Source organism: Balaenoptera ricei, chromosome X, assembly GCF_028023285.1.
Source record: "Balaenoptera ricei isolate mBalRic1 chromosome X, mBalRic1.hap2, whole genome shotgun sequence".
In the NCBI taxonomy this organism is placed as follows: Eukaryota; Metazoa; Chordata; class Mammalia; order Artiodactyla; family Balaenopteridae; genus Balaenoptera; species Balaenoptera ricei.
The window spans coordinates 111136050-111151614 of record NC_082660.1 but is presented as its reverse complement, the minus strand read 5'-3'; the positions used below and the strand labels follow the sequence as shown (position 1 = coordinate 111151614).

Here is a 15565-nt window from a genome sequence, read left to right as displayed (position 1 = left end):
AGGTAGAACAAACCTTTCTCAAGGAATTACTACATACTGGTTATTGTACCAGGTTTTACTGATAAATGGATGGGGTGCCTGTCCTTCAGGAATACATTGAGAAAAACTGAATACCTCAGACAAACTGAATGGCCTCTAGAAAGAGAAATCAGCAACAGCCCTCGACCATTTAAGTCATGAAAAGAATTTTAAAAAATAGCAGATTGTCATCAATTAGTGTTGACCCTAAAAGAAATCAGATACGTAGAAACCACATCCTGATTTGGAATTATGAAAAAGAAGAGGTAAGGAAAGCTTATATTTTAGAATATTTATAAGGAAATGCAATGCTATTACAATATTAAAGCATTCATTGAGTTAACATTCACAGTCTATGTACAGGTATCCCCCAGAAGGCCTGTACCTAATCATTCATAATTTTGCTGAGGAACAAATTTGAATTCATATGCTTTGTGTTTAACTTTCTCATGAATCTAGTAGTTAAGGACCTCCAAGTATACTTACTAATGGCAAATCTTTGTGTATTTTTAATCTTAAGAATGTGAAAGACATTATATCAGGTACACAACTAGGGGTTGATAAACACACAATGCAACAATTGCTGAATAAATTGAATAAACTAAGGACTGGGGGAAGCTCTTTCTAAGGCATCAGCACCTGCAAATCTATCTTGTGCTCACCTTCCTTTCTAAAGTGAGGCACTGCACATAACCTGCCCACATTTGGAAAAGGGACCCAAGAGTGGTTTGGCTCTGCCATGATTTCTTGTGAGCCTGTCTGTCTTCCCATGTTGCTTTTCCTAAGCAACCTCCTTTGCTTATCACTTCTGTAGTTGTCCCAAGTGAGAAGTAAGATTGTTGCTACTTGCTAATAAAGCACTTTGATCTCATTTATGTGAAAGGTGTTACATGTGTGAAGATGGGATGTCCTGATTTTCAGACAACTATTTTGTCTAATGCTAAAGTTCAGGAAACATGTTCAAGACATTTAAAAACTTACAAAGTGCTGAAGGTTCCAAGATTTATAGTGCTGACTAGCTCCTGAAATCAGCAGTCAACACCTAAAGGTACCAAAGAAGAAAGAATGTGTGACTTTCACTTCTTTGCAAATGCTCTTGGGCAAAGAAATCTGAGCACAAATCTTTCAAAAGCTGCTCAATTGATTATTTGTGGTATTTTGAAACTCAGATGTTCTGAGGTGCTTAATAATGGTGATTAGTAATACCAGTAGCTGTCTACAGCTTATCTCGGTGTGAATAGGTGTCTTCTAATATTTTATCTATCTTACTTACTGCTCAATTAGGATTGAAATTCGAAAGGCTCAAATCCTTAATACCTACTTCTCAGCCATACGATTTGCTTGCAGTGACTCTAGCTAGTTCTGTCATCTTGTCCCTGGAGAGGGCAGAGTCAATGCAAGTCTAGGGAGAAAGAACGAATGACATCTTGTGGTGCATCTCCACCATACACCCTGCACGTAGAAATTGCTCAGCAGCTGGTAAATGTCTACAAAGTAGTGACATCCTATGGATAGCGCCATCTTTGTGGGTGAGCACTTTCTTTTCATCTGTAGCCACATTATTTACATCTTGACTAAAAAAATCTACAGCTTAGGCCATTTAGAGTCCAGGTCAAAAGACGTCCACCATTTCTACCACTTACTAGCTGCGTTATCTTGAGCAATTTTTTTTTTTTTTTTAAGTATTTGGCCGGCCAATGAACAGAAGGAGCAAAGATAGCTTCTTTTTTTTTTAATGGATGGGCAGTTAATTGAACCCAGTGTTTATATTTAATTTATTTATTTTTATTTATGGCTGTGTTGGGTCTTCGTTTCTGTGCGAGGGCTTTCTCTAGTTGCGGCAAGTGGGGGCCACTCTTCATCGCGGTGAGCGGGCCTCTCACTATCGCGGCCTCTCTTGTTGCGGAGCACAGGCTCCAGACGCGCAGGCTCAGTAGTTGTGGCTCACGGGCCCAGTTGCTCCGCGGACTGTGGGATCCTCCCAGACCAGGGCTCGAACCCATGTGCCCTGCATTGGCAGGCAGATTCTCAACCACTGCGCCACCAGAGAAGCCCCTTGAGCAATTTTTTTAACCTCTCTGAATGTGTTTCCTCATTTTTTAAAACAGGCTAATAGTAGTACCTACTCAGAGTTATATTGATGGTAAGTGAAATAAAATAAGGAAAGTGCCTGGCATGGTACCTGGCTCATAGTAAGTGCTTAATATCTTATTTATACAAACACACACACACACACACACACACACACACACACACACACATATATATTATATATATAATATATATATAGGGTACATAATAGAATATAATTTGAAAGGTCCAGTTCAAAAGACAATCACTTTACTGGGTTACTTTACTGTTACAGCATCTTTGTGAGGTGACTGGGGATAAGACAGGGAAGAACTATCACTCTCACTTTCCATAAGGAACAAAGGAGGCTGAGAGTAATCCCATTTCTTAGGAAAAGTCACATCGATGATTATTAACAAGCCAGAGCTAGAACTGGCGTGGACAGTTAGGCCACACTTTTTCCTCCTGGAGGGAAGAGTAATCCATGGCCAGGCTATAGCCAACAAGACAGACTTGCCCTGTATTTAATGACTATCCATTATTTGAAGGGCAGATTCACAGAGAAGTGACAGGAAAGGTTAATGAGGTTAACAAAACCCCATAAGGCTGATTACAAAGATAAACCATTTGAGTAATGTGGAAAACAGGACAAAAACAAACCAACCAAAAAAATAAAATAAAACTTGAGACTATTCAAGAGTTGCATGGCCTTCCAGGGCAAATATTTCAGGATTCAAATTCTGGACAAAAATAATCATGTGTCTAAATGAAGCAAACTGGCACTTCTGCAGTCCTGAAAATGTGACTGTGTTGTCAGTTTTCTTATTGCTTCAAAACACTTGATCTTTTTCCCATTACTTCGGGGATTTCAGGCATCCAAAGCAAGCCTACTTTTGACAAGCAATTACCAGGGCAGATGGGAAAATAGGCACCCTACCTCAGGGTGAGTGCCCCCATTTTGTTTTACTTGAAACATCACTAGCCATGAGGAAAATAATTCTGCTTAAAAAGCTATCTGCATTTGCAATAGCACCACCTTTCCCAAAGTCCTAGAATGTTGATGGGTAATGCTCCCAGCTGCTTTTAATGTTACCCATTTGGTAGGTATTATTTATTTGGGCTAGTGACCAACTGAGTAGGATTAAATCAGCCTGCTCTATTTAACTAAAAACTAATGAGATTTTATTGGGTTTGCATATGAACATTCACTGCATTCACATTTTCAGAACGTGAAAACAGGTTTATGCTATAGAAGTAAATGTTTTCATGGTACTGTACCAGCTTAGATAACATACATCAAAAAAAAACTAGCATGTGATGTGTGGAAACCCCCAAAATATCTGAATGTTAGAACTCTCAAATGTATTTGAGTTATGAAATACCAAGTTGTAATTACATGGTTGTACATAAAGGAATAATGGGGTTAGTGTTCATAAATTAAGCATTTGAGGAGGACTGTTCATTCATTCTTTCCAATCACAGGGGCACTATTTAATTCCCTGAAGTAGTCAATTATCAGACAAAACTCTCATGATGAGAAGGTCGTAATTCACAATCCAGAATGCTGGCTTCTAATAAATGAACTGTTACACAGGAACCTCAAAGTGGTCTCTGAAACCCTTGAAGTAGTGCTGTGGGATAGGCTGGAAGTATTTTACAACTCCATATAAAAATATTTGAGTTGAAATTCGATGGAGCTTTCTTGAGCACATGCTGTATACACCAGGCACTGGGAAGGACAGAGGAAAATCATACCGTCCTTACCCTGGAGTGACTATCTAATAAGAAAGACAGACCTATAACTCTCATCCAAGGCAGGCTATGACAAGTGCGATAGCACAGATATGAGCACTAATGAGAATAATAGGGCTGGGGAAGAAATTAACATTTATTTGGGACAGATAAATCAGGTTAAGACATATTTTTCCATTTCATAATCTCTGGGTTTGAAGGGATCCTCCAGTTCATCTTGTAGTCCAACCACCACTTTGTCATGACAGTTTCAACATGACTCCCCAAACTGCAATTTTGCAAACCCTATTCCAGAGGTTTGTATGGAAGTATTAAAAATTCATGCCTCACAGATTTCATAATGGTGAGATTGTGAACCAGTTGGTGACTTGCCTGCCTTTATACATATGGTTTACGCCTCCTGGCTCCTTCCTCAGGAGTTCATACACCTTAATTGGCTGAGTATATACTGTTTTTGCTTTCCCTAAAGTTCTGTCTTCAGCAGCATCAACATCACTCGGGAACTTGCAAGAAATGCAAATTCTCAGGCCCCACTCCAGACCTGTGAATCAGAAACTCTGGAGGGCAGGCCCAGCAGTCTGTGTTTTAACAAGCCTTCCAGGTGATTCTGGTGCATGATCAAGTTTGAGAGTCACTGGTGTATACGAGAGAAAGATAAACCAGAAAGGACTGAGGACCAATACTACAGTCCCCAAATTGCACTCTTAAAAGAAGATCCTTTATTCATCGTGTGCCACGGTGGATAAGAGGGCATCATAAGCCCTTTGTCCCAACCGCTCAGAGGTATTTGCATTCCAGTAGCGCGCCCAGAAGCAGCAGTGATTTAGCCCTAATGACACAATCTGCAGCTGTGGAACGTTACGGTATAATAAGCCCGCGGAGAAGATGTCAGGAGAACCATGAAACCACACCTCATATGCAGCAGGTTTCTGTCCCTTGGAGATTTGAACCAACTGACAACTCATAGAGGAATTTACAGGGCAGGATTCCAACGCCACTGAGCAGAGGATTCACATAGCCTCTCTCAGCCCAGTCCTTCTCAATGCTATCTCTTGACCAGAGCTGTCAGCTGTGGAAAGGATTTCATCTGTTCCTGTGGAAAAGACAACCTAACCTGTCCACCTGCTGCTAGATCCCCTGCTGGCCAGGTCCTTGATTGTGAATGTTACCCTTCAAAGGTTGCTTATGCTCCTGTTAGCAACAAAAGCAAATAGCTGTAACTTCCCTAGCCCTTGAGCCTCATCTTCCTTACGAAAGATTTTAATCAGAAATACCATGCAGTAAATTACATCTTCTTTCAGCAATTTAGTTTTCAGCCTTGTTTTTCAAACCAACTTTTGTGCTTGAGGTTAATGTTTTTTGCCTGCGGTGTTGAATGAATATTGGAAATTTGACACCGAAGACAAAAGACAACAAAGGGAAGAGGAAAATGAAACCAAGAATTTATTGAAGGCTAGGGATAATTTGACTATGCCACGAAAATAGCAAATACAGAATGAATTAGACCTTTTGCGTCAGAACTGTCTAACAAGCAGCTTGTTAGTTAAATAAGGCTCTCGGTAAAGTGTATTCTGACTTGCATTTCCCAAGATGCCCTGTTCTTCAGACCAAGCTCCAAACACCTAGAGGATTCAGCATTTAGTTAAAGGGAGAAGCAGTTCCTCTGAGGTTGCTGCTTTAGCATAGTGACAGCAGGTAGACAGCTTGGCCTGTATTATCCAGAGAACAAGAAAAGAGACACTTGTGAGGGGTGATCTTCTCCATACATGTTTTTAAAGTCACATTGGACACGTTCATCCAAGTTCAAGTTATCTTCCTCTAACCCACAATAGCAGGGAGAAGTCCTTGTTTTTAGAGGTTCAGGGAAGCAAAATATCCCATCCAAGTCTGTGGATCAAAGAAGGAGAGCCCCGGGCAAAGATGGAAAGCATGCAGTACCCGCCATTGAGAGTACACAAACACACACACACAACCAACACAAAAGACAGTCACACTGGGCACATACCTGCTCTACACATGTGCAGGGCCAGCCTCATGATAGTCCAGACAGTAGCTTCTGTAATCTAGTTTGAAAGGTTCAGAAGAGTTCCGTATATTATTTAATTGAAAAAGTTTCAGGAAAAGACAGGTCCTTAAAGGTTTAGGACTCACGTTGAACTTTTTCATGTGGCAAAAGTTTAAGAGTTCAAGATGTTTCCTCAGGACAGACCAAGGACAGGCCAAGTATGGCTGCCTCACTTAAAGGGTGATTTGAAGAAGCTGGACAGGAAACAGGGAGGCACCGCAATTGGGCATGACAAAAAACACGGAAAGTAGGAGTGTGGGATTACCGAAGACAGACCCCAGCCATAGACGCCTCACTACTTCAGCAAGGATCTAACCTAGGAAAAAGGTGAATTATGCAGGCCACCTTGGATATTGGAAACGTAAACAAACAGATTATATACATGGGGGAGAAAGTATATTTTAGTGGTTGCGTAAATCAGGAAAAATAAAGCAGATACAAGGCTACCACCCACAATTATGAAGAAAATTGAGTTTAGAAGCTAGAGCACAGAAAGTGGCAGTTGTGCTGTACGAAGTGGCACAATACACCATATCTGCCAAGACAATATCTAAAGGTTCCCTAAGGGCCATCTGGAGCTGGAGTAGCCTGCGGAAGCGAGCAGACTTGAGAGCATTCTTTTTGAAATGGAGAGTTTGCCTGAGAAGATTTGTTTCCTAGGTTTCTGCATGCAGTGCCAATCCAAATTACTGCCAATTAAAAAAGAATAATACTGTCCCGAAATTTAGACAACTTATACTGATGCAGGATGACTGATGTTGGTCAAAGATTATAGTAAGTACTAGTAACCCAGGAATGAAAGGAGCTAAGAGTTATTCTTGTGAAAAATGGATGACATGGAGTGTGTAAATAATGGAAGCAAATGCAGCAAGATACAGGGAATCTTAGAACATTTAAAATCTAATACATTACAAAGAGAGTTCAATGCTGATAAATGTAGAAGAATAAGTTTTATGGGGCTTTATCATATGCTGTAAGTTGGTGTGGATCATAAAATATGAGGAATAAAAAAAGTAGGGGAGTTGAAAGACAAGTCTGCGCATTATTTATGAATGATGAGTGAAACGAATGAGAAGAAGAACAGGTAGACAATGTCTTGAATAATGATGACTTTGATGAGTCGTTATCACACAAATCTGTGTGCTTCATAAAATATGAGGAATATTAAAGAGCAGAGGAGTCAAAAGACAAGTCTACCCAGAATGAGATACAGAATGAAGGAAGAGAAGAATACAAGAGAAGTGCACAGAATAATGATGACTTTTATGAGACTTTCACTCACCAGCCTGGATGCTTCATAAATATAAGCTGTATAGAAAATAAAAGAACAACAAAGAGAAGAGACAGGTCTGTGTCTGTCGTAAAATATGAGCAAATAACGTCAACTAGGCTTGACAAAATAAAAACAAAAATAATTGAGCCTAGTACAGCTGTGGGAAGACACAATGTCTAGATTAATGTGAACAAATAAAATAAGCGGGTGTAGAATTGTCTTGCCAATAGGCAATCAGCGACCACCTAAGTAGGCATCATTGTTGAAAAGCCCACCTTCTTAACTGGTAAAGCCTTGGCAAGTTCATAATTACCCCCTACCACACCCCCCCCAAAAGCCATCAGCACATAGGGCTCAGGAAGCAATGTTGAACTGATCTTCAAATGAAGGTGGCCTCTCTAATGCACGTCTCTTCTCAGCCCCTCTGGCTCCTATCCCTAGGTAGTTTGCAGGAGATTTTCTCAGCTGGTTTCTACTTAATCTATACCCAGTTTGTCAAATTTTGCTTTGTAAAGACCTTCAAAATGTTACTGTATAAAACTAGAGACATCCTTCTCTTTTCATGTCTTGTTACATTGGATTTAGAACCAGGGACCAGATCTGTCAGGATTAGTTCAAAATCCAGAACTCGGTGACTTTCAAATATCTTCTCTATTAGAACAAATGGGATTTCAAAATCTCACAATTTCAAAATCTCCCCAAAAAGGAACTGGAAGAATCAGACAAGGCAAAGCAAGTGCCAGTGTGCCATTTGCATGCCATTCAGAACCATTATTTACAGAATTCATAAGATGGACAGCTCATTGGAAAGAAGAAACCCACTAATTTATGTCAGACCTAGGAATGTCGGTCTGAAGAGCTCAATAAAGACACTAATAGCAACAATTATACTAGCTTAGCTTTGTGCAATACTTAATGGCTTATAGTTTGTGTTGGGGGAAGGCTTTAGGTGATGCAGGATAAATCCTATCAGTATAACATATCCCAGTTCCTCTGATTGCAATAGAATTTAGTAGTGATGTTTATTGGCTATAACATATAACACAAGCTTTGGCTGGTAACTGTCTTTTGCTTTTTCACAGTTTTTTTTTTCTCTTGAACGATCTTTGTGGCCAAGAGCCTTTAGACACATTGCCTTGACTTGCTGATTGAAAGAATGTATAATGCCAGGGTGGAATTATTATGGTTACTTTGGAAAGTCATGTTTGCCCAAATAACATGGCCCCTTTTAATCCAAGATTGAGCTTGCCTGGATACCCTGAATCTCACTTGGTGAAAAAAATGACATTAATGCCCTAGGAAAAATCATTGACCCTGCCCAACCTCTTCAACCCTACCAGCTCCAGCTATAAAACGCACGTTCTAGAGCTCAGGGCTGCCAAGGCTAGGACTGGACTCTGGTGAGACCCCCTTCCCCCCAACCCCAATAACAACAGACAAGTGAAAAATCTGTGCTTGGGGGTTGCCCCTGGGCCTTCTTAACTGCCAAGCTCCTAAACTTTGTTACAACTTGTTGGCCAAGCTAGAGCTGAAAGTATACTCCTTTTAGTGGACTATGTCCCTGGGAGACAGCTCTGTTAAGGGCTAGTCTAATGGAATCCCCTTATTTGGTAAAGATGAAACTCGTTTGTTTAAAGGGAAAATCTCCTGAAATATTTTATTTCAATCGGGCCAGAGAAACATGGTACTATATAGTCAGGGACCATGTCTTTTTTGCAGACTTTAACTGTTAAAATTTGCCCAACTAAGTCTGCTTTTTTTTTTTTTAATTATTTTTCCAGAAAAAGCAATTTGGCAATATGTATTAAGAGCCTTAAAAGTGTTCACACCTATGTATGTAAATGCATAGAAAATGCCCTCAACAAAATGATATTGCTGATTACCTCTGGGGAGAAGACCAGGAACTGGGAGGGAGGTGGTCAGCAGGGACTTTAGTCATGTCTACAGTGTATTTATGTATTAACTAATTTTCATTTTAATTAATTTTAATAAGAGAAAAGTATCTTTCCACGACTAGGACTATCTCCCAGGGAAATAATAAGAAATTCAATGTAGAAAAAAATAAGAAACAGCTAAATATCCTAAAATAGGGAATGGATTAAACAAGGAATACTGTTTTAGGGCTATATTGTCTAATATGAAAATGATATATTAAGGAATTTCTAATTACATTGGACAATGTTAATAATATACTGCCATCTTAAAAATATCAGGATTCAGAACTATACCGAGTATAATCCCAATTTTTATTGGTAAAAAAAGATATTCATACCATCACCAAAATGTTATTAGAAGTTACTACTCGTTAGTGAAATTATTGTTTTCTTTGTTATACTGAACTGTGTTTTCCAAACTTTCTCCAACTTGGCTTCTAGAATCTAGTTTCAGCATGCTTTTATATTTGCCTTTGATCTTGTGTTGCAGGCGTGCTTGTGTGATCCGAGGCCAAGTGATGGCTGTAGATGGAACCCCTCTAGTAGGGGTGAATGTTAGTTTCTTGCACCACAGTGATTATGGGTTTACCATCAGCCGGCAAGATGGAAGGTATGTCAATATTGCTTCTGATCATTGTGCGGGCCAAATACCGACTTCTAGCCATGAGTCAAACTAGGGCTCAAGTGATACAGTGTTTATAAGCCCATCTTCCTTCAAGCTGTATCTAAAAAAGTCATTGGTGTTATTTATTTCTTCTATTCCCCATCTAAATCAAACCAAGTTTATCTTCTAACCAACCCTGTACTATTACTGTCAAGTCTTCCTGAAACCCTGGCCATGTGGAAAGTTGTCTACCCTTCACCTAAGGCTTCATCATTTATAAATCCAGATTCAAAATCCAGTGAGATGATGCAGGTAATAAAGCATTGAACACCTAGGCTGTTCTTTCCATGATAGCCTCAAAATATTTCAGAGATAAAGTTGTCCAAAAGTTTTCTTCCAAAGGTATACAATTCAACCACATTAAGACATTAAAAGAAAAAAAAAATGTGTCCTCCCTAGACTGCCTATTTTACTAGTGGCTATAACAGGTCGAAAAGCATGGCCAGCTTAACCAATTTCCCTTGGTGTCTATATAACCATAGTGATTTAACCTTAAGCACCAACCACCAAGCTGCTCTCTAAGGGCTTCCCCAGGTTCTCAGAGACCTGGAAAGCCAGACCACTAGTTAAATCTTTTCCTCCTGGAAAAGGATTTGCTCACAAAAACATTTTTGTTGCCATCCTTTAGGTAGACATTTGTTTAGAATATTTGAGTCAATAGGCCCATGTGTCCAGCTTAAAGGTACCTATTTATGATTCTCAGGAACATTGTAATGATGGCTTTGAGGTGCCCTAGTCTCCAGGTGGCTACCCTTGAAATGTCCTACTCATAACAAGCCGCTTCAGTACTCATATAAAGAGACCTGTTGCCTTGAAGCTTTATCACAGTGTGAGAGACTATGTCATTTCAAGAACCTAAAATCAGACCTTATTATTAGTCCTAGCCACTTCAGAATTGTTAATTGTTCAACTTGGGCTATGCTGAATTTATTTTTTCAACTGCCTTTCAAGAAAAGGCTTACAAAAAATAGTTAAAGAAGATAATAAGGAAGAATTTTAACCTACTTAAGAAAAACTTTTTAAGATTTTAGCAAATTATATGAATTATTTGTATGTAAATTATATTGCTAATTAGTAATGAGCCGTCTATTCATTATAACAAGCTCAGCAGAACTACTCTGGGAGCATCTAGTCTGAATATATGTATATATATATATATATATATATATATATATATATATATATATATGCAATAAAAACTGTTTCCTTTCAAATATTCTATAATCAGAGCTCTCTACTAGTTCAAATGGACTTTTCTCTCAATTAGATTGAATGATGGAATTTTGGTAGTTCATGCACCAGTAGCTGGTACAGAAAACTGGCCTCTCCCTTGCCAGCAGGTTCAACCATGTGCCAGAAATTGAGAAATGGATTATTTCTTTAAATAGAATATGCCCTCAGGGACATTTGGCTTCTCATGGAGAAATGATGGGCCTTAGGTTTTTTAGCTTGTGTACAAAGGTTTCAGTGAATTATTCGATATTCACAAAAGAACCTAAAAGAAATGTGATGTCTAAAAAGTCTATAAATTTTCTGTTTCCAGTTTACAGAAAGCATTAAAGGGGGACAATTTTTGTTGTTATTTTTGTGCTTTTAATCTTAAGTAAAATGCCAGGACCCTCCCACTGAGCTCCCTGTGAGAACTAGGTTTATATAGATGACAGACACTAGCCAGAGTCCCCTCTGGCAGTAACTCTTCCCTCAGGCTCCACACAGGGTGTAGGCATTCAAAATATGTGCCCCAAATGCCAACCAGACAGTCCCACTATCATCTCTTAGACATAAAGTGAGTGTGATGAGAGTTTCCATTTATATGTCTCTGCTGGTTGCTACCTCAGATTGAGTTAAGTACATTTCAAAAGTAGAATATCATAGGGAAACTACAGATCTTCCTCAGTTTATGATGGGATTACATCCTGATAAATCCATCGTAAGTTGAAAATATTTTAAGTTGAAAATGCATTTAATACACCTAACCTACCAAGCATCATAGCCTAGTCTAACCTACCTTAAATGTGCTCAGAACATTTCCATTAGCCTACAGTTGGGCAATATCATGTAACACGAAGCCTGTTGTAATAAAGTATTGAATATCTCATATAATTGATTGAATACAGAACTGAAAGTGAAAAACAGACTGGTTGTGTGAGTACAGAAGAGTTGTAGGCATATCAGTTATTTACCCTCGTGATCACGTGGCCGACAGAGCTGTGGCACGCTGCGCTGCCCAGCACCACGAGAGAGTTTCTATCGCATATCGCTAGCCCGGGAAAAGATCAAAATTCAAAGTATGGTTTCTACTGAATGCTTATCGCTTTTGCACCATCATAAAGTTGAAAAACCCTAAGTCAAACCATTGTAACTTGGGGACCATCTGTATACCTGAGGGCAAAAGGATTATAGAAAGGTTGAGGTTAGCATTTAGATACCTAGTAGACAGGGTGTAATATGCAAACTGCTGTAAAGTTCTGGCTTTCTGTCTCCCAAATCTCAATCCCACCTCTCTGCCACTGTGCCTGTTGTTCCTATCAATGGTATCACTGCTTTGGGTTAAGTTATTGACTCTTTCAAACTCCCTGTTATATGCAAATATGTTATGGTGGCTGGAGAACTAATTACCCACATTATCATCCATCTGCACAAGTTAATTGACAACTTTCCCTAGGGAACCAGGAAAAGTCTAGGTCATGAGACCAAAGTGATGTATAAAAAGCAGAAGGAAGGATGGGAGTGGAAGACAGGTCCCTCTAAAAGTAAGAAGAGATTAGGTATGCAGATTGGGAGAGGCCAAAGTAGCAGAAAAGAAAAAAAAAAAGGCAATTCTAAAGGAAAGATGATGTATGATTATCTACTGTATTCCTTGCATTTTCATACATATTCTATTTCATCCTCACAACAACTTTATGAGATAGGAATCATTATTATCATCCTCCCCATTTGGCAGATGAGAAAACTTATCCAAATTAACACAGCTAATAAGGGTAGAGCCAAAAGTTGAACCCAAGTAATCTTACTCTTACCTTCTATGATTTACCACCTTCAACTTAGATATGTAACAGATGCTCATATTAATAGTTCAGCTAATGATAAGCAAAATAGGTGAAGCATTGACATTCTTAGAAGATTCTTGAGAGCATTAAAGGTCTCAAGAGCTTTGTTCGGAAGACTTTGGAAGATGAAGAGAGGGCTTCCTCTGATTCCCCTCAAGATAAGAGTTTGTTCATTTATGGATACCATAAGGCAGAAATAAGCATTTTACATAAGCTACAATAGTCTTCCATCTATGAATAGGACTGGTCTGACTTATTACGGATTAACAGTCTCCAAACAAATATGTCCTCTCCCTTGGGTGTTTTATGCTCACTCTCACGTGACTTTGTAACCTGTTCTTATTGACTCGTGCCAATGGAGACCATTTGTGGTGGGGGAAATCCCAAAGGAATTAATCATCCAGAGAGCATTCTATTGGGTATTGCAATAATTTAGATGGGTTGTTGGCTGCAGATCCACCTTCCACCACCATGGCAATTAATGAGTCACCCAGACAGTGTTTACTATATATAATAGCTAGGTGGGAAGAGGAGAAATCAGTCAGGGTTCTGCAGAGAAACAGAACCTCTGTGTGTGTGTGTGTGTGTGTGTGTGTGTGTGTGTGTGTGTATGCATATATACATGTACATATACATGCATATGTGTGTATATACATATGTATATTATATATGTGTATATTATACATATACATGTATAATACATATTATACATATGTATTATAATATGTACATATGTATTGTAATATGTATAATACATATCATACATATATATATTATATATATGTATAATATATATATATACAGTTGGCCCTTGAACAACATGGATTTGAACTGCATGGGTCCACGTGTGGATTTTTTTCAATAAATATGTATTACAGTACTACATGATTCGCAGTCTGTTGAATCCGTGGCTGTGGAACTGTGGACATGGAGGGCCAACTGTAAAGTTATAAGCAAATTTTCAACGTGCCTGGGGGGGGACCCTAACCCCCACGTTGTTCAAGGGTTAACTGTATATAGAGAGAGGGAGAAAGAGAGATTTCAAGGAATTACTTATGTGATTGTGGGGATTGGCAACTCCAAAAACTGTAGGGTAAGCTAGCAGACTGGAATCTCTCGGCAAGGAGTAGATGCTACATCTGCAATCTTGAGGCAGAAATCCTTCTTCCTCTGAAAAACTTCAGTTTTGCTCTTTCAACTAATTGAATGAGGCCCTCCCACATTATCAAGGGTAATCCCCTTTACTTAAACTCAGCTAACTGTAGATATTAACCAGATCTACAAAATACCTCCCCAGCAACACCTAGATTAGTGTTTGATTAAATAACTGGGTACTGTAGCCCAACAAAGTTGACACATAAAACTAACCCAACACAGGACGCTTAGGGGAAGTTCCCAGGAGAACTTAAAACTCAGTATCTGCTATGGAGATAATCAAAAACTGGCCTAGAGTTCATTTGAACTACAAGAGAAGACATCTGTAAATTTAATAGGGCAATGGATCTGATTTGAGAAGAAAGTTAATATTTGTTGAGTCACTACTATATGCTTGGCTCTTAAGTCTTTATCTTATTTACTCACTTATGGTAGTAGCTGAGTGATAGGCCATATTAGCCCCATTTTACTAATGAGGAAACTGAAGTTCATGAGAGTTAAATAATTAGCCCAAAGACACAAAGTTAACATGGCAAAGCTGAGATTTGAACCCAGGTGTGTATGAAGCCAAAATCACATTCTTTCTACAAAACAAGAAGCCTGCCCTGTCTGCTTAATCTTTCTAGAAGTAGAGAATAATTGCCAGGTACATATGTTCTTGTTTGGGTACTTTATTTTGTTTTTGTGTTTGCATTTGTTTTTGTTTTCAAATAAGTAAGCAGTTCAGTTTTAAGGAGTCAAGAGCTGAGGTTTGGGTGAAGCAAATAAACTTGCCCAAGGACACAGTTGAATCAGTGTAGAATGTGAACCAGAGAAAAGGTCTCTTGACAAGTAATGTAGGACTTTCCCTCACTACGCTTGCCTTAAACTGCTCCTGTATTATCATGAATTCAGCCTCTCTGTCTTAAACCATAAGCTGTTTGGGGTTTTCTCTTTTTACGTCAAACCTAAATTATTTTCTAAAGCTAATGCAGTTCTTCAAATCCTCTTTTTGGAAACTGCCTTAATATTACAGCTACTTGACTGAAAAAGCAACAATAAAAAATACCGTATTAGCTATCCTTTGTTACTGTCCACTTATCTTTACATGAAAGATTTCTGCAACAGGACACAATTGGTAATACTATAATAAATATAATAAATGTCATATGAAGGGAGTGGTGAGATATCCATAATTAAGTCTGATTCACTATCAGAGCATTTTACCATTGAAAAGTGTTTTAAGAAAGTTCTTTTTTTTTTTAACACACAGGATTGCTTACATCTCTCTCCTGTGGATTTAAGTTGCTTGAATATTAAGGAGCATCCATTGCCCTTTATCTATTTTTAAGATATAATGATAATAATTTATCATTATCTTGTACACATAGTATTTTATGCTTTTTGAATGCTTTCAAGTACATTATCTCAAAGACATCATTGTACTTAAAAGAGCAGGAAGGTAGAGCCATCTAGTGCAGAATGAACTGAAATCTGAGTCTATTATGCTCCAACTGAAGAGTCATTTCAGAGACCACATCAAGAGATGGACTTACAGAAGAGGTAGTCTTGTTTAGTCAGAGATATGGAAGGAGTTGTGAGTGG

General features: G+C 38.7%; 1 protein-coding gene across 3 annotated transcripts in view; it reads left to right on the top strand.

The window, feature by feature from the left end:
* Positions 1-15565, top strand: part of TENM1 (teneurin transmembrane protein 1) — a 557972-nt gene that overhangs the window by 401171 nt on the left and 141236 nt on the right. For all 3 annotated transcript variants that reach the window (XM_059911842.1, XM_059911841.1, XM_059911840.1), the window contains exon 16: positions 9603-9722. In XM_059911842.1, coding sequence (XP_059767825.1) covers positions 9603-9722 — 120 coding nt within the window. The remainder of the gene's footprint in view (positions 1-9602; positions 9723-15565) is intronic.